Source organism: Canis lupus, chromosome 24 (genome assembly GCF_003254725.2).
Source record: "Canis lupus dingo isolate Sandy chromosome 24, ASM325472v2, whole genome shotgun sequence".
Taxonomy (NCBI): domain Eukaryota; kingdom Metazoa; phylum Chordata; class Mammalia; order Carnivora; family Canidae; genus Canis; species Canis lupus.
The window spans coordinates 16,623,763-16,642,059 of NC_064266.1; the positions used below are offsets into that span (position 1 = coordinate 16,623,763).

Consider the following 18,297-nt stretch of genomic DNA (forward strand, 5'->3'; position numbering starts at 1 on the left):
GCGCGGCGCAGAGGCGGAGCGCGCGCGCCAGCAGACGCGGCGCTATTAAACGGTTGCAGGCGGAGCCGGCGGGCGGTGATCGTCCCGGCTCCCCGGCCCTCGCCTCTGCGCTCGCCAGCTCGCTCGTACCCCGTGACGCCAAGCCGGCTACAACTTCCTCTTCGTCTCCGCCTGCAGCTGTGTCGTTGTGACTCTGCCACCATGTTCGAGGCGCGCCTGGTCCAGGGCTCCATCCTGAAGAAGGTGCTGGAGGCGCTTAAGGATCTCATCAACGAGGCCTGCTGGGACATCAGCTCGAGCGGCGTAAACCTGCAGAGCATGGACTCCTCCCACGTCTCCCTGGTGCAGCTCACTCTGCGCTCCGAGGGCTTCGACACGTACCGCTGCGACCGCAACTTGGCCATGGGTGTGAACCTCACCAGGTGAGCCCCTGGGGTCGCCAAGGGCCGGGCTCTCTCGCACCCCCACCTCCGGCTCTTGGCGGGAGCGCCTGCGAGCTAGGTCCTCATTGGCTGGCGTGGGCGACCCGCGCCTTCTCATTGGCCTGCGGCGCCCAGGGGCGGGATCTAGCGGAGCGCGCGGTTCCGAAAGCCCGCGCTGGCAGCCGCGCGAACCGGCGTTTTCCGCGCCAAAGTCACAAAGCGGGTGGTGGCGGGAAAATGACGGGCTTCTTCGTGGTGCCGGGAAAAGACTTACACAGCACCTTGGCCACTAAGTGCCGGCGGCCTTGGATGAGAACCCTTTGGCTTGACTGCCTTTAACCGCTTTATAATGTGCCCGAGTTACGTCACCCTACCTAGGGACCATCGGTTGATTCTGGTCCTTTATTATTAGGAAGTTGCAGTGAGCACCCTAAGTTCCTGGACTTAAAATTTCTCCAGGGCAGTGGCTTTCAACTCTTTGATCACTACATGTCTAGTACATGAACATGTTTAAAGATTTTATTTATTCGTGAGAGACGCAGGCAGAGGAAGAAGCAGGCTCCCTCAGGCTCCACATAGGGAGCTCTATGTGGGACTCCATCCCAGGACCCCGGGATCACGACGTGAGCCAAAGGCAGGCGCTCAACCACTGAGCCACCCCGCCTTCCAAAAACATGTTCAAATATGAGGCTTATGAGAAATAGTTGACCTCGACTGCATGCAGTGTGTATTAATAAGTATCTTAGCTCATTTTTCTTGACCGTCAGGACCCAATAATTTGCTTCGCGCACCAAAGGGATTTGCAATTTGCAATGCGTGAAATGCTGCTCTTTTATTTGTATCTAGAAGTGAAATTGCTCATGGTAGGCTGTGTGCCTGTTTAAGAATAAATACTGCCAAATTGGGTTACAAAATGGCCGGATTAGTTTACCTCACTCACCAATTCCTCAGACGACCTTGGTAAATAAAGATGGTAACTTCTTGTTTTAATTGGGTCAGAAATCTTAACGATTCTGAGAACGTTGTGGCAATTTTAAATCCTGTGTCTTCCGTGTTCTAGCATGTCCAAAATACTAAAATGTGCTGGCAATGAAGACATCATTACACTAAGGGCTGAAGATAATGCGGACACCTTGGCACTAGTATTTGAAGCTCCAAGTAGGTGATACTCTTCTACTAAATTATATTAGAGGAAATTTAAATGCAGTGTAAAAGATTTCTCTTAGTTGTGAAAAACTTAAGAAAATGTTCCTAATGATTGTAAAGCTTATTAATGGCATAGTTATAAACTTACATACTTTTCTTCAATCTGCTTTCTTTTGGTAGATCAAGAAAAAGTTTCAGACTATGAAATGAAGTTAATGGATTTAGATGTTGAACAACTTGGAATTCCAGTGAGTATTAAGAGTAGACTTTAAAGCAGTGTTAGGGGATCCCTGGGTGGCTCAGCGGTTTGGCACCTGCCTTCCGCCAGGGGCATAATCCTGGAGTCCCAGGATTGAGGCTCCCTGCATGGAGCTTGCTTCTCCCTCTTCTTGTGTCTCTGCCTCTCTCTCTGTCTCTGTGTCTTTCATGAATAAATAAATAAAATCTTAAAAATAAAAATAAAGCTGTGTTAGCAGAAATTCATTCAGGTGAGGTTTATCAACATAAGAAATGTTGAGATGTTTAAAATCCTTACTATCTTATCTTCTTGTTTTGTTTTGGTAAGCAGTTGGGCCTGCTTGCACACGCATCATCATTTGTAGGCCATACCCTAATGTCCTCTTGATTTAGCCCTGGAGGGGGATTTAGGGGGAGGCTCTTTTCTCCTGGATAGTGCATTTATCATTAAAGATTTAAACTTTAATTTTAGTTTTCTTAGTATGATTATTCTTATGACATATTGTTTTAAAAATTTTTTTTAATTTTTATTTATTTATGATAGTCACAGAGAGAGAGAGAGAGAGAGAGGCAGAGACACAGGCAGAGGGAGAAGCAGGCTCCATGCACCGGGAGCCTGATGTGGGATTCGATCCCGGGTCTCCAGGATCGCGCCCTGGGCCAAAGGCAGGCGCCAAACTGCTGCGCCACCCAGGGATCCCCATACTTGTTTTATATCTGCATTTATTTTTTGAGTTAGAGATTATGTTATGGAAATACACAATGAGTGATATTTTAAAGTAATCAGAAAACCTTAAATTCTGAATTCTTGTCTAAATGCTGAGGCTTCAGAAAAATGAGAATGCCAAATTTAGTTTCCAGCAAGTGAACTCTAATTTTTCATTTTAACAGGAACAAGAATATAGCTGTGTGGTAAAGATGCCTTCTGGAGAATTTGCACGTATATGCCGAGATCTGAGTCACATCGGAGATGCTGTTGTAATTTCCTGCGCAAAAGATGGAGTGAAATTTTCTGCAAGTGGAGAACTAGGAAATGGAAATATCAAGTTGTCACAAACAAGTAATGTCGATAAGGAGGAGGAAGCTGTAAGTAGTGTGTTAAGTAAACAAAATACTTTGAAGAGAATTCTGACCCTGTTTAACATTAGGTTGTCCTTAGTTTTTTCGGCCTGCTACAGCAAAATACCATAGACACTGACTTAGAAACAACTGAAGTTTATTCCTCACAGTTGTGGAGGCTGGGAAACTGGCAGAGTCAGGGTCTATGAAGACCTGCTTTTTGGTTCACAGACAGTGGGCTTCTCAACAGGTAGGGTCAAAGAAGCTCTCTGGGGTCTCTTTTAGAAGGGTATAGCATTAAGCAACCCCCAAGCCCTACCTCCCAAGTACCATCACATGAAGATTTGGTTTTAACATGAGTTTTTGTGGAAACAAACATTCAGTCTATAGCAAGATAATTGCAACTCAACAGAGGGATCTAGTTGGAGGTAAAAACCTACCATTTAGGAGCTCTTAGGTAAATCTTTATATTAGCTTTCTACACTGTATGCCCAGTAGGGGGCAATTAAGGTTTTCCAATATAATCAAGTGCTTTATTAATTTATTTTTTAAGATTTTATTTATTCATGAGAGACACAGGGAGACGCAGAGACATAGGCAGAGGGAGAAGTAGGCTCCCTGCAAGGAGCCCAATGTGGGACTCAATCCCAGGACCCCAGGATCACACCCAGAGCCAAAGGTAGATGTTCAACCGCTGAGCCACCCACGTGTTCCTCAAGTGCTTTTTTCAGATCCTCATTTATAAGCTAATATTTTGTAATTGCATTTTTTAAAAGGTTTGTAGCCTTTGAACCAACATCAGCTAATTCTGGGACACATGGATGGCTCAGTAGTTGAGTGTCTGCCTTTGGCTCAGGGTGTGATCCCAAAGTCCCAGATTGAGTCCCACATAGGGCTCCCTGTATGGAGCCTGCCTCTCGTGTCTGTCATGAATAAATAAAAATTTTTTAAAAATCAGCTAATTTTGTAAATGAAAGTGAATTGATGGTTTTAACCTCACAGGATTATTAGGATTAAATATGGTAACATATTCAAAGTGCCTAACGTAGTGTCTGGCATTTTATTTTATTTTATTTTATTTTATTTTATTTTATTTATTTATTTATTTATTTATTTATTTATTTATTTATTTATTTATTTATTTATTGTGTCTGGCATTTTAAGTTTACGGTAACTATATTAGATATTCTTGTCCCTTGCGTAAGTAGTCAACCCTCAGGTTAAATAAAGACTTAAAAATATTAGTAGCAAAAGTCCAGAGGCTAATTCTGCATTATCTGTCTCCTAAATCACATTGTAATTCACCTGCCAACCGATTTTTTGTTATAATCAAATTAATTCTTTTTTAAATAGTCTTATATCTGAAGGATAAGCATTTAATGACATTCATTATTTGATATTAAGAAATTTAGCAAAAATATGAAATGAAAAAGAAATTTAGCAGTGTTTCCTATTTTCTTGGTTATTTCAGAAATTTGAATCAAGATTTTAATAGGCACTATACATTTTAGTTTGTTGATAGACCCTCAGATTTCTTTATTTTTTAAATTTTTTTTAAGATTTTATTTATTTATTTATTCACAAGAGACAGAGAGGCAGAGACACAGGCAGAGGGAGAAGCAGGCTCCATGCAGGGAGCCTGATATGGGACTCAAACCCTCATCTCCAGGATCACGCCCTGGGCTTAAGCTAAACCACTGAGCCACCCAGGCTGCCCTCTTTTCTTTTTTAATTTATTTTACTTTTATTTTTTAAGATTTGGGCAGCCCCGGTGGCGCAGCGGTTTAGCGCCGCCTGCAGCCCGGGGTGTGATCCTGGAGACCCCAGATCGAGTCCCACATCAGGCTTCCTGCATGGAACCTGCTTCTCACTCTGCCGGTGTCTCTGCCCCTCTCTCTCTCTCTCTCTCTGAATGAATGAATGAATGAATGAATGAATGAATAAATAAATAAATAAATAAATAAATAAATCTTTAAAAAGAAAAAAGATTTTACTTATTCATGAGAGACACAGAGAGAGCGGTAGAGACATAGGCAGAGGGAGGAGCAGGCTCCATGCAGGGAACCCGATGCAGGACTCGATCCTTGGACTGCAGGATTCACGCCCTGAGCCAAAAGCAGACCCTCAACCTCTGAGCCACCCAGGCATCCCTCAGATTTCTTTTAATTCATTGGTTCTCCATTCAATTCTGCCCCCCTCCCCCATTACAATTGTTGAAGCAAGTCCTTTGTCACTGAGTTTTCCCAAAGTCTGGATTTTACCCATTGTATCCCTATGTCAATTAATATGTTTATCTAACCTGTATTTCCTATAAACTGGTAGCCACAGCTCCGGAGGCTTGATGATATTCAGTGTTTTCTTTGTTTTGGGAATGAGAGCAAGAATACTCTACAGATGGTGGTGTGTGTACCTCTAGTAGGTGTGAGGTGTGTACATATATTTTCTTAGCCATAATAATCATTTAGAATCATTAGGTCATTAGGGTTATAATAATATATTTCATTCATTTATTAGCTGATTTAATTATTAAAAGCATTCCCATAAAGAGCTTTCTCTTATCACGTAATTTGTTTACCTGAGCTATATATAGTTCAAATGGGAAAGACTAAATACCTGAGTCTTTTGCTTTATTTACCATTACTCAAAATTGGCTACTTTGAAGAATGATATGAAACTAATACATGGTTTTTTTGTTTGTTTTTTAAATGTATATTCTAGGGGTGCCTGGGTGGCTCAGTCGGTTAAGCTCCCAACTCCTGGTTTTGGCTCAGATCATGATCTCCCTGCTTGGGCTCTTTACTTAGCTGGGAGTGTGTTTGAATATTAACACCTTCCACTTGCTCACTCTTGCATGCATGCGCTCTCTCTCTCTTGCTCTCTAATCTTTAAAAATAAATGTATATTCCAAACTAATGAGTTGTAACTTTCTTGATGTTTTTCAATATGATTAATCTTTTGTTTTCTCTTTCAGGTTACCATAGAGATGAATGAGCCAGTTCAGCTAACTTTTGCACTGAGATACTTGAACTTCTTTACAAAAGCCACTCCGCTCTCTCCTACAGTAACACTCAGTATGTCTGCAGATGTACCCCTTGGTAAGATAATCAGTTTGTTGAATCTTGTTTTGTAGATTGCATATGTGGTACTTCTCAATAATTAATTATGTTCCTGTCTTCTTTCAGTTGTAGAGTATAAAATTGCTGATATGGGACATTTAAAGTACTACTTGGCTCCCAAGATTGAGGATGAAGAAGGATCTTAGATATTTTTCTTAAAATCCAAGAAAATAAAATTAAGCTCTTTAAGAACTGCTTCTGAGATGCCAACATGTACTTATGTTTCTTCTGTCATCAAATTTGTACCTCTGAGTACATATGTAGATATTTTCTGTAAATAACCTATTTTTTCTTCATTCTTTACAATTTGTTTAAAGAACAAAATCAAATCTGGACTTGTTAACCTAGAAATATTTCTGCCTTACCTAAAAAGTTCTCGTGATTTTCATAACAAAAGGGTTTTGACTCTAAATGCAGTTTAAATAATTTTTTTCAATTTAAATAAAGGTTTTTTGAATTTCAAATATCAGAAGACCGTGCCTTCATTTGGACTGTTGCAAGTATCCTAAGGAATTCAGTTCAAGCTACCATTTCATGTAAATGAAGTATTCCAAATACAGTAGGTGACAAGATATTTTTGGGGATTCACTTGTCAAACTTATTTTGGTATTCTAACTTGAGTTCAAGAAATGAACAGGGGAGTAGACCAAACCCTATATATTTTTTTAGCAAAAACTAACACTTTTTTCAGAAGCTTTTTGTATCCAAAGCTGTGGGCTTTAGAAGACTAGCATTGCTATAGGCCAGTGTTTCTTTAGCCTAGGGAGCCTTTTAAAAGAATCTTGAAAGATTTAGTAGATTTGATAGGGCCCAAGCAATAGGTTTGTGCAAAAATGATTTTTCTAGTATAAATAGCCTTTTTTGGGACTAGTAGTTGTGAAACAGACTGTTGAAGTGTTACTAATTGGGTCACAAACTGGCATAGTACACGTTGAGAATTGCTTCATTAAAGTCCTTTATCCCAGTGTATTTTGTGCTGGTGGTTTAAATGACAGGTTTCTTTGTTGTAATACCTGGACTGAGTTCTAGTTACTGGACCTTCTGTGTGCCTGGGGGTGGGGAAGGACGTTGGCTGCCGAGGGGCCTGACGGGTTTTGGGAGTGATGTAACTTATATGACTGGTGATGATGGTTCCAAGACTGTATGCACTTCTCAAACTCATCCAATTGTGCTTTATTGTATGTAAATTATACTTTAATAAATCTGACATTTACAAAGCTTCATGTGCTGCAAAATGTCCCTTGTGGGCGGGCCTCTTATCTGGGTAAGGATCGACATCCTGATCGAGAGGAGAGGGAAACCAGCACTAGAATGTGGGGCCACGACAGTAGTGGTGGGGTACTGACCAGCAGAGCCCACGCGGCACGGCGAGGAAGGGCGAGGAAGGCCTACAGCCCGGGCAGTGAATAGGCGGCTCGGCATTCCAGTGGTTGCTGCACTGTCGGGGTTTCCGTCTCCCAGGGGTGCCGCTTGAGCTCCCAACACTGCGCCTGGGATCAGAGAAAGAAACGGGGCGGCCGGTCACCTTAGACACCCAGCGGGAGTGGCCGGCAGCAAGCCCGGGCCGCAGCCCCAGCCGCAGCAGCGACTCCCGCGACCTCACAGGGCGAGACTCCACCGGCGCCCCCCTCCCCCGCCCCAGCTCCCGGAGCCTCCGCAGCACGCTCCCCCGAGCGCAGGGTCAAAGCCGGACCTTCCAGAGAGCGGAAGGAGGGGGCGTCGCTCCCGGTGACGCCGCTTCCGGCGCGCTGCCTTTCGGCGCATCGCTTCCGGCGTCGAGCTGGGCGGGTGGGGCGGGGTGACAGTTAGGCGAGGCGTGCCATGAGGCCTCGGGCGCCTCCGCTGCCAACCGTGAGTGAGCCGTCGGCGCGCGGGCGGCCTGGCGCGGCGCTCCGGTAAGGCGTGCGTGCGGCGGGCGGGAGCGGAGGCGCCCCCCTCAGGCGCCGGCGGGGCCGAGACTGCGCTGCCCGTCGAAATCTAGCTCCGCGTCCGGGATGTGGAGCGTTCGCCAGACCGGCCGATGCTGGCCTCTTCCCAGAAGCCGGTTTTGTTTGTTTTCCGCCTAAATTCGTGTCGGTTTTTCTTTGTCTTCCTGGCTGGGTCGGGAGATGGGCAGGAAGGTAGTGTGTGTGTGGAGGCACGTGATGCCAGGCTCTGCGCTGACTGCTTCACTGATGCTTTCAAGGTCTTGCAACATTGGCGTGGGCAGGGAGTTTGCAGGTTGTGGTGCAACCGGTTAAAAAAAAAAAAAAGCCTTTTGGGAACTTGGGCTGCTACTTTGAAAACCTCGATTTACGTTTTTCCTTTCTCTTGCAGAATTCTTACTCTTTGACACCAGTAAGCTTTCGTCTCCCTTGTTCCTTATTACACCCAGCGCTTTTTTATGTTTTGATGCAGGTGTAGGAATAGGTAATGGCAAAGTACGGAAACTTTTTTTGAAAAGAATACAAATCTGAAGTGATTAAATGCCCTCAAACTCCCACATACCGGTAATTTGGACTTTATAGAGTTAAATTTAGATTATCATGAAACCGAGATCGCAACACTTAAAAATCTAGTATTAGATGCAGTTTGAGCTAACTTTAGAAAAGCATATAAATTAGCATACTCGATTGAGTACTTGATTTCTGCACTGGTGTATAATTGCTAAAAAGGGACATTTGCATTTAGCACCAATTCCATCATAATGCTAGTTATTTGAGGTTGACTACAGGCCACTGGAAACAGCTCATTAATATTATAGATAAAATATATAGAAAGCACTTAGAATAATAGTACCTGGTAGGTACCAACACTGGGTAATTATTAACTGACGTTATTATAATGATGATGGTGTTTCCAAAGTGTCATACCAGAGGAAGGCAAAGTCTTTATAGTTTCTGGTTAGTTTGTTTTTTTAATGTTGCACTTATTGTAAAATACGTAATTTTCTCTTTTTACAGATACACTTCACCTTTATTTTTTTTTAAAGATTTTATTTATTTATTGAGACAGAGAGAGAGAGAGAGAGGCAGAGTGTGTCACACAGGCAGAGGGAGAAGCAGGCTCCATGCAGAGAGCCTGATGTGGGACTCGATCCCAGGTCTCCAGGATCACACCCCGGGCTGCAGGCGGCGCTAAACCGCTGAGCCACCGGGGCTGCCCCTATACTTCACCTTTAGAAATAGCTTCACAATCAAAATAGATTTACTTTTTAATCATGATTTTGTGATTTAATGGAGGAAAAGTGCACAAATTACAAATGTTTTCTGATTTAAATGTCACTGCTTTTTAATCTTCCCTACTATCTCTTAAACTGGTGACAAAATAACTGTGATTTGATTACTGAAGTTGACTTTGACTATTTTGAACAAAAAACAGGTTTTATTCCTTTCTTTTTTTCTTTTAAGGAAACCATAATAGTAATCTGGAAAATGAAATCACTACTTTAAGTGCTTGGGGTGGGGCAGAGAGGCAGGCAGATTGGCACTGGTACCGTGCTGACTGATAACCAGTACTGATAGTGCTGACAGCCAAATTTACAGGAAGCTCTACAGATATTTTGCATTAAAAGAATGATGCCATTAGAGGGAATCAACAAAATGCTGATGTGAGTGTATTCCATATCCCACCCAACTTCCTCCCTGGCAAATAAAAGAATCATTTGAGCATATGCTCCTCATGCCTTTTCCCGAAGCAGGGACTGGGGCCAGGCAGTACTAAAGCAGGAAAAATTAGGAGGCAAGGGAACATTGGTGACAAGACAAATATGAGGCCTGTTTCTTGGCAAATGTTTTGATTCTCATTCTACAAGGACAAACCAAGGTAGATACATGAGAATGTTTTCACTCTGTCAGAGAAATACCATATTTCAAGTGCAATGGAACATTAATTGCCAGTTGCTTAGTATGACATCTCAGGCTCAAAACTCCAATATATGTAGCACACTGTTGTCACTTGCAACAATAACAGTTTTCTTTTTCTTTAGGCTATAGCTCTGTCAGTGTGTTATGATGCCGTCTCGTACCAACCTGGCTACTGGAATCCCCAGTAGTAAAGTGAAATACTCAAGGCTCTCCAGCACAGACGATGGCTACATTGACCTTCAGGTAGATGCGGAAGGGAGCTGGTGAGACTGGCTGGCTCTGTTTCTGTTGAGTTAGCAGGAAGACCTTCCAGGCAGAGGTTCTGCTAACTGTCCCTAGGGGTTAGAAGGAACAAGAAGGAAACTAAGCTCTGAGACCCTTTCAACCATAGTTTGCTGAAGGAGGGACCTTGGTAGAGCAGTTTCAAACCGATATAAATACTGTTCATTTCTAAGAGTTTTTAGTTGTAATGCCAAAGCCCAGTAATTACAAATTATATTTGGTTTTTCTGGAAAATACTCAGATTGTGTTTTGTTAAGTAGAATTTTTTTTTAAGGACTGTGTCATTGGTTCGTTTACACTTTAGTCAAAGCCAGTTCATCTTTTAAGGGAGAAACTAACTGCTAAAGCCAGCAAATTGTGGGAATCTTCCTTCTTTCCTGATGTCATGAGATCCAATTTATTAAAGGTATTCTTTGTGGCAAACAGTAAGTAAAACAGAATATTTGTTAAGTTTGTATCCTACCCTGATCATTAGTTATAAAATTCTTAATGGTGTAGCATCTCCTTTTGCCCACTTCCCCTTAGGATAGTTTAGGTGGACCCAGGGCCAAGGAGGAAAAAGCAGGAACCCGTCCCTTTAAATATAAACAAATCAATTACTCTGTGCTCTTTGGACTCATATTTGAAGGAGAGAAGTTTGGGGGTTTTTTTTTGAAAGTACATCTGGGAAGCTTCCAGCCAGTTAGGTCAGATACAGAAATTAGGCAAATCTTAGAAAGCTTGTCTCTGAATCTTAACTTTGAATCAAACGTATTAACAAGTCGGGTTACTTGATCCAGGGGGTGGGCAACTAATGCTTTAGAAAAAGCTATCTCTAAGACCTTTGACTATGTGCTGGCTTAACTTTGAATGCCAAAAATCACATATTTTCTTCTCCAGAGCATGATGTTCACTCTTGAATTCCTGTAGATTAGTACAACCTTCCATGTGCCAGGCACTTAATAAACACATGTCTAATCAATGAATGACCATAGAGTGTCTTTTATTTTTGTTAAAAAAAAAAAAAAAAGTTTTCTTATGGTACAATGAATGGTATGGAATGAGATTAGAAGTAGAAAGAGTAACATTCTGCTGGGACTCCTCTGGAGACTGTTAGAGCAATAACTGGAGCTTCACCTCCGGCTTGTCCCTTTCCTTTCTCTCCCAGAACTATCGTGGGTAAGTAGGACTTCCTTCAAGACACACAAAGCATCTAGGTTGGTTCTTATTATTGTCCTTGTTTTAAAGTAGTCTGAGTCCTGGTATTTTCATAATGCTCTGCCTTCTTTGTTTGTTTCTCCTCCAGTTTAAGAAGAGCCCTCCTAAGATCCCATATAAGGCCATTGCGCTTGCTACAGTGCTGTTTTTGATTGGTGCCTTTCTCATAATCATAGGCTCCCTCCTTCTGGCTGGCTATATCAGCAAAGGGGTAAGCTGAAGGGTTTGTGGAAATGTGCCATGAGATCTTTAAAGTGTGAGTCTGGGCTCTATTGTTTTATATTCATGTCTAGTATGATTCCTGTACACTCTAGCAGAAAGAAGAAAAGAGTTTTCTTTTAGATTTTGTTCTCAGATGACAAAATACGTTTTGTTACGTTTTGTACAAAATACAGTTTCCTCTTCTGAGTAACAGCATGCTTGTCCCACAGTTTCTAGGTGGGTGGGGACAGGTAGGTACATTTTCCCTCCAAGATGTAGAGCAACCTTCCCGGTCATGGTTTGAAACAGCAAAGCCAAGCCTAAAATTGAGGATTCCTGATTGGTAATGGCTGTAACTGAAGTAGAATGTGTTACTGTAATTTCGCAGTGCCACAGACATACTATTCCAGGTTTGGGGAGAAGCAGTGAGGTTTGTATAGGTCTGGAGCCACCAACTAAGCCAGGACTTGTGACTCATGAGTCTGATCCTTCTTACATTAGGTTTGGTTGGAATTCTTGTTGAGCTTCAAAGTGTTATCTTCAAAACCTAAAGTGGTATTTGGTGGTTCTTTTTCTCAGGCTATATACATACAGTAATAAACAGCATCCATGTTGATCTGAACTAGTAATGATGATCTTAAGTCATGTGTGTTCTTCAACACACACCAGGTCCAGGGGATGATGGTCATATTGTTCTACACAGAGAACACAGCCACGACCTGAAAAACTGTGGACATGACAGAAATTAGGAATAGTAGCACTGTTATAATAAAATGGTTGTATATGGCTTTTAAGAAGTAATCTGATTTGCCTTTGGTCCCTATCTATTTAAAAGTATTATATGGTCACCAGATACTTACTTGGTATAGTCTGTGTTTGAACACCTAACTTCAGGACTGTGCCTTTGGTTAACCTTAATTGAAGCATTGCAGTATCAATCCCAGAGGACTCTTAATTATATTCTAAAAATTGAGAGTAGAGGTGAGATCCACATGCAGCAAATAACCATTTTACTTTGTGTGGTTTATAAAACATTACTTTTTTTTTTTTAAGATTTTATTTATTTATTCATGAGAGACAGAGGCAGAGACATAGGCAGAGGGAGAAGCAGGCTCCCTTCTGGGAGCCTGATTTGAAACTCCATCCCAGGACCCCAGGACCACACCCTGAGCCGAAAGCAGATGCTCAACCACTGAGCCATCCAGGCATCCCTAAAAGACTACTTTTTTTTTTTTAATTTTTATTTATTTATGATAGTCACAGAGAGAGAGGCAGAGACATAGGCAGAGGGAGAAAGCAGGCTCCATGCACTGGGAACCCGACGTGGGATTCGATCCCGGGTCTCCAGGATCACGCCCTGGGCCAAAGGCAGGCGCCAAACCGCTGCGCCACCCAGGGATCCCCTAAAAGACTACTTTTTAAATAAGGATAAATATGTTAATTTTAAAAATCACTAATAAGTTTTGGGTTTTGTGAAGTTTTTTTACTTTTTATTACAGGTATTTGAAACAAAACAGAAGTAAATGAAATAATATTTTAAACCCCCGTGTGTCTTACCATTCATCATCAACAGCTATAAACATTTTGTTTCATGTATTCCAACTGTTTTTTCTGTGTATGAAGCCAAATACCAAATTTACATTTTGCTGATGTTCGTATTTTTTTTTTTTTTTTTTTTTTTTTTAGAGAGAGTGGTGGGATGGAGGACAGAGGGAAAGGGAGAGAGAAAGAATCTGGGCAGCCCTGGTGGCTGCAGCGGTTTAGTGCTACCTGCAGCCCAAGGTGTGATCCTGGAGCCCTGGGATTGAGTCCCACATCAGGCTCCTTGCATGGAGCCTGCTTCTCCCTCTGCCTGTGTCTCTGCCTCTCTCTCTCTCTCTGTGTGTGTTTCTCATGAATAAATAAATAAATAATTCTTTAAAAAAAAAAAAAAACATTAAAAAAAAAAAAGAAGAATCTTAAGCAGGTTCCATGCGGAGTCCAGTCTCACAACCCTGAGCTTGTGACCTGAGCTGAAATGAAGAGTCTGATATTAACTATCTGAGCCACCCAGGTACCTCTGTTTTGCTGGTATTCTTAAGTGTGCATCTTCAGTATGCATCTATAACAGTTTTTACTTAAGTTTAGGGGTGCTGTATTGATATTTTTGACCTTGTTCTTCATATTTTTTTTTTTTAGATTTAGGGACTTGCTTAGATTCAGGGTTTTTTTAGTTGATACTAAGATAGATTGCTGGATTTAAGTGTCTTCAGCTTAATTCATTTATTATAAACTTCCCCATCGCTGTTTTTTTTTTTTTTAAGATTTTTAATTTATTTATTCATGAGAGACACACAGAGAGAGAGAGAGGCAGAGACACAGGGAGAGGGAGAAGTGGGCGGGCTCCATGCAGGGAGCCCAACGTAGGACTCGATCCCGGGACTCCAGGACCATGCCTTGGGCCGAAGGCAGGTGCTAGACCGCTGAGCCACCCAGGGATGCCCCCCCCCCCATCACTGTTTATACTAATGAATGCATTTCTATCATTTTCTGTAGTCATTAGCTGAAATTCCAGTATAAAGCACTTTCTCAAATCTACCATCTAGTTACCCCAAAATATAATGTGTATAGTGAAAATAGGAAAAATGTTTACTTCTGTTTCACAACTTGTATAAAAATATATCTAGCAATCTTAAAAGGGGTCAGAGAATGGTGAGTATCATTGTAAACTATTTTTTCTTTCACATATTTGTGTTTCAGTCATAGTCTATATTCTTTTTTTTTTTTTTTTTTAAGTAGGTTCCACGCTGGGCGTGGAACCCAAAGCAGGGCTTATATTCACAATCCTGAGATCAAGACCTGAGCTGAGATGAAGAGTCACATGCTTAACTGACTGAGCCACCCAGGTGCCCCCCATATTCTTTTTAATACCTAAATTGTTCCATATTTGATCAGTAGGACCCCTTCGTGTTACTCCTATGTCTTTTAAATGTGACCCATATAGCCTTTGATAGCTTTCTTGCTTTCTGGCACAGCAAATTATCCCAGGCTCATCTATATATTTCCTGTCTCCCAGCTTGTAAACAGCCATTTCTCTGAAGAGCCCTAGTTTCTTTATAGGAAGTAGATTTAGAGAGATCACAGACTGGGCATTAGTGGTGCTCCTGCTTTGGTTTTCATTGTTTCTAGGCCCTTTCTGTGATGGAATCAGGAAATAGGTATCTTTTAGAAAACAATTTCCAGTGTAAATTTAAGAGTAGAGTTAATTAGAACTTAATTTCTTTTGATTTATGTTTGTAAGTGAAACAGCCAAAATTATACTGAGTTAGATAACCTAACAATAAGGCTGCCTGGGTGGCTCGGCTCAGTGGTTGAACATCTGCCTTCAGCTCAGGGTGTGGTCCCGGAGACCTGGGATCAGGTCCCACTTCAGGCTCCCCTCGAGGAACTTGCTTCTCCCTCTGCCTGTATCTCTGTGTCTCTGTGTCTCATGAATAAATAAATCTTTAAAAACAAAACAAAACAAAACAAAACAGCATAAGATAACCTAACAATGTACGCTGTATAACTAGCCCTGTTAAAAGGAGATTTTTAGATTGGATTTAAATCTTTAGATGAGGAAAAGCTTAAAACCTGTGATAAAGGGGAGCCTGGGCGGCTCAGTTGGTTAAGCATCTGCCTTTGGCTTAGGTCATGCTCCCAGGGCCCTGGGATCAAGCCCTCTATCAGGCTCCCTGCTCAGCAGGGAGTCTGCTTCTCCCTCTCCCTCTGCCACTTCCCCTGTTTATACTCTCTCTGTCAAATAAATAAATAAAATCATTTTTAAAAAATGGGAAAAATCACAAAAGAAAAGGAGGATAAGTTTAACTATATAACCATTTAAAATTCTACCTAAAGACAGAGCAATTTTATAAAAGTGGATTCATTTATTTAGTACATTTATATGTTGGGCACAGCTGGGGATATAGGGATGAACAAAGTCTCTGCCCTCCTGGACCTCCCCAAATACCTGAAGCCCTACTGATAAAAACATTAAACACCATTTCTTCCTCTTTGACCTGTGAATTGTGCTCATGGGAATATACACTAAAGAAATAATCTGAAAGGCCAGGAAAAACAGTGACGGTTATTGTGGTATTCTGTACAGTTACAAAAAGTGAGAGACAACCAAAGTATCTAACAGTGAGGGAGGGGGGTGTAATTGACCTATGACCTGTTAATTTCAATTGTATAACATGATTCAATATATGTATATATTGGGAAATGAAGTCCAGTTAGCACTACATAGTTACATTGTTTTTTCCCCTCTGGTGAGAACTTTTAAGATATACACTCCCAGCAACTTGCTAATCCAATACAGTATTATTAGCTATAGTCCCCATGCTATACATTGCTTCTCCAGAACTTCCTTATTTTGTAACTGGAGGTTTGTACCTTTTGTCTGTCTTCATCCTTTGCCTATCTCCCACCCCCCAGTGCAGAACTTTTCATAGTATTTTGGCAATTGCTTGTTTTGTAATAAGAGACTAAAACAAGGCACAGGGTATGGTGTGTTCACAACTGGAAACTACAATGGCGAAACGGAAGGAAATAAGCAAAATATGGGTGAAGATGGACAATTGACTTTTTAATTTTTAGTGCTTTGCAGTTTTTCTGCATTTTATAATCGGGAAAAAGAGATGTAAACCTGTTCCCTTGGTAGCATACTACCCAAAGGAAATGCTCCAAAGACTGTAAAACCCTGATGTATGGCTGTGTTTTATTTTACAACTTATAATTTGTATCTTACTAATGTGTTTGCCTCCTTTTGCCACCAGGGGGCAGACCGAGCCGTTCCTGTCCTGATCATTGGCATTCTGGTGTTCCTGCCAGGATTTTACCACCTGCGCATTGCCTACTATGCTTCCAAAGGCTACCGGGGTTACTCCTACGATGACATTCCAGATTTTGATGACTAGCGCCCACCCTCAACCCTGAGAAGAAGAAACACAGATGGGACTGAGAACAGAAACTGGCTAAGGAATTCTGTAGTTTGCAGAAGTTAAACAAAAGAATGGCCAGATTTAAAGGTCCACCCTCAGGATGTCAACCGAGCATACAATTACAAATTAACTGGCCCTGGCAAAAGCTGACAACTTTTTCCACACAAATATCTATCTTGGAAGAATAGCAATGTTAATGGTGTGGGAAAGCAGGAGGTTATTATATAGCGGAAGGTGTTACTGCTGCCACCCTTTTTAGAGTTCAGCATTTCTTTTAAATAGTCCTCATTGTCAGTTTGTTTTGGTGGCAAATGGAAGAATTCAATATGTCAAATTTCATATTACTAGTAATTTATTTTGAAAACATCTAAGTATCTTACCCCTACACTCATCCTCTAACTTTGTGTTCTAGTGGAAGACCTTGGCAAAATCAAATGTCAGTGTGGGTGCATCTGTAATATTTTTTACTTGCTTTCTCATTAATAGCCAGGACTTTTTTAAATCTCAGAGCAAGTTTCCAAAAGGTAAACATTTTCTCTGCTCAGGAATCCTTGGTCAGCTTTGATTTGGTCCACCAGTAAGTTGACCAGTGTTTAATTTGGGTCATTCTGTTCTTTGTAGATCAAGGTGTTCTGTATATCATGCCTTTAAGGACTGGACTTTGGCTGTTTCCTAAGGAAAAAATGTAGATAAATGGTTGTTACTTAGAGATTATAAACCTCTTATTAGCACCTTATATTATGATGTCATTCTGCTGAAGATTGCAAGACTCAGCCTGGATCCCTAGGTGGACCAGACTGCCTTAATTTGATTCTGCTTCCTAGCTTGCACAAAGTGACATATTCAAAAGAAATTAAAATGCCAAAATCTAAATCCTAGACTTAAAGTGAATTAATTTTAAGTATATTTCAGAAAACATTTTAATGATTATATGATATATTTGATCCCAATACTCAGGACCAACTTCATTTTTAGATAACTGACCATATGGGTCAGACTGCTTTTCAATCCTCCTCTTACTGTGAGCTTATGGACCTAGGTGACTAGAAGCCAGGAAGGAAGGGTCATCAACTGAGATTTGGAGGGCTGTAGGTGGAACAGGTTTATTGGGGAAGGTGAGTTCACTTTCAGATGTGTTAAATTGTAGATCTGTACTTTACATCCACATGGGACTGTTGAGTAGGCAGTTGCAAAGCATGGATCTAAAGTTCAGGAGGGAGTCTAGGCCCGAGATAGAAATTAGGGAGTCATTGTTGGGACACTAACTAAAAACTGGATGATACCACTCACAGAGTGAGTGCATATGGGAAAAAAATTAGGACTCACGAAGTGAGGGACAGAGAGGGCTGACCTGAAGCAACCTCCAAAGTTAAGTTCATTTGGTAATGGGAGAGCAGCCTGGGAAGCCCAGTACTCTTATTGAAGTTCCTATGTAAAAGAGATCTGTAAAGCATTATCCTTGGAACTGTTTTTATTTTTATTTATTTATTTAAGATTTTATTTATTCATGAGAGAGACACAGAGAGAGAGAGAGGCAGAGACATAGGCAGAGGGAGAAGCAGGCTCCATGCAGGGAACCCAATGTGGGACTCCATCCTGGGACCCCAGGATAATGCCCTGGCCTGAAGGCAGGTGCTAAACCACTGAGCCACCCAGGGATCCCCTGGGAACTGTTTTTAAAGTAAAGCTCAGACCAGAAGGCTTTAACCAAACCAAATTTTTTGTTTTTGTTTGTTTTTAAGGTTTTATTTGAGAGAGAGAGAGAGAGAACAAGCTAGGGGGCAGGGAGCAGAGGAAGAGGGGAACCAGACTCCCCGCTGAGCAAGGACAC

At 41.6% G+C, this 18,297-nt stretch overlaps 2 protein-coding genes and 1 long non-coding RNA gene across 11 annotated transcripts; 2 read left to right on the forward strand and 1 right to left on the reverse strand.

The window, feature by feature from the left end:
* The first annotated feature begins 12 nt into the window (after nucleotides 1–12).
* Nucleotides 13–7,201, forward strand: PCNA (proliferating cell nuclear antigen). Of its 2 annotated transcripts, none has more exons than XM_025469374.3 (6): nucleotides 13–422; nucleotides 1,483–1,580; nucleotides 1,749–1,816; nucleotides 2,697–2,891; nucleotides 5,836–5,959; nucleotides 6,047–7,201. In XM_025469374.3, exons 1-6 carry the CDS (start codon nucleotides 202–204, stop codon nucleotides 6,124–6,126), a joined length of 786 nt encoding a protein of 261 aa, XP_025325159.1. In that variant the 5' UTR covers nucleotides 13–201; the 3' UTR covers nucleotides 6,127–7,201. The 2 variants fall into 2 exon arrangements, with proteins under 2 accessions (XP_025325159.1, XP_048956597.1); XM_049100640.1 differs by lacking the exon at nucleotides 6,047–7,201 and adding an exon at nucleotides 5,187–5,290.
* Nucleotides 6,676–7,777, reverse strand: LOC125753562 (uncharacterized). The gene is made up of 2 exons (XR_007405678.1): nucleotides 7,674–7,777; nucleotides 6,676–7,470 (listed from the first exon to the last, which is right to left on the reverse strand). It is a non-coding gene; the product is annotated as an uncharacterized LOC125753562 (long non-coding RNA).
* Nucleotides 7,741–17,339, forward strand: TMEM230 (transmembrane protein 230). Of its 8 annotated transcripts, XM_025469380.3 has the most exons (6): nucleotides 7,915–8,052; nucleotides 8,378–8,469; nucleotides 9,948–10,068; nucleotides 10,435–10,513; nucleotides 11,393–11,515; nucleotides 16,302–17,339. In XM_025469380.3, exons 3-6 carry the CDS (start codon nucleotides 10,049–10,051, stop codon nucleotides 16,440–16,442), a joined length of 363 nt encoding a protein of 120 aa, XP_025325165.1. In that variant the 5' UTR covers nucleotides 7,915–8,052; nucleotides 8,378–8,469; nucleotides 9,948–10,048; the 3' UTR covers nucleotides 16,443–17,339. The 8 variants fall into 8 exon arrangements, with proteins under 8 accessions (XP_025325160.1, XP_025325163.1, XP_048956598.1 ...); XM_025469378.3 differs by lacking the exons at nucleotides 7,915–8,052; nucleotides 10,435–10,513 and adding an exon at nucleotides 7,751–7,875; XM_049100641.1 differs by lacking the exons at nucleotides 7,915–8,052; nucleotides 10,435–10,513 and adding an exon at nucleotides 7,768–7,875 and having other exon boundaries at nucleotides 8,297–8,389.
* Nucleotides 17,340–18,297: the final 958 nt, after the last annotated feature.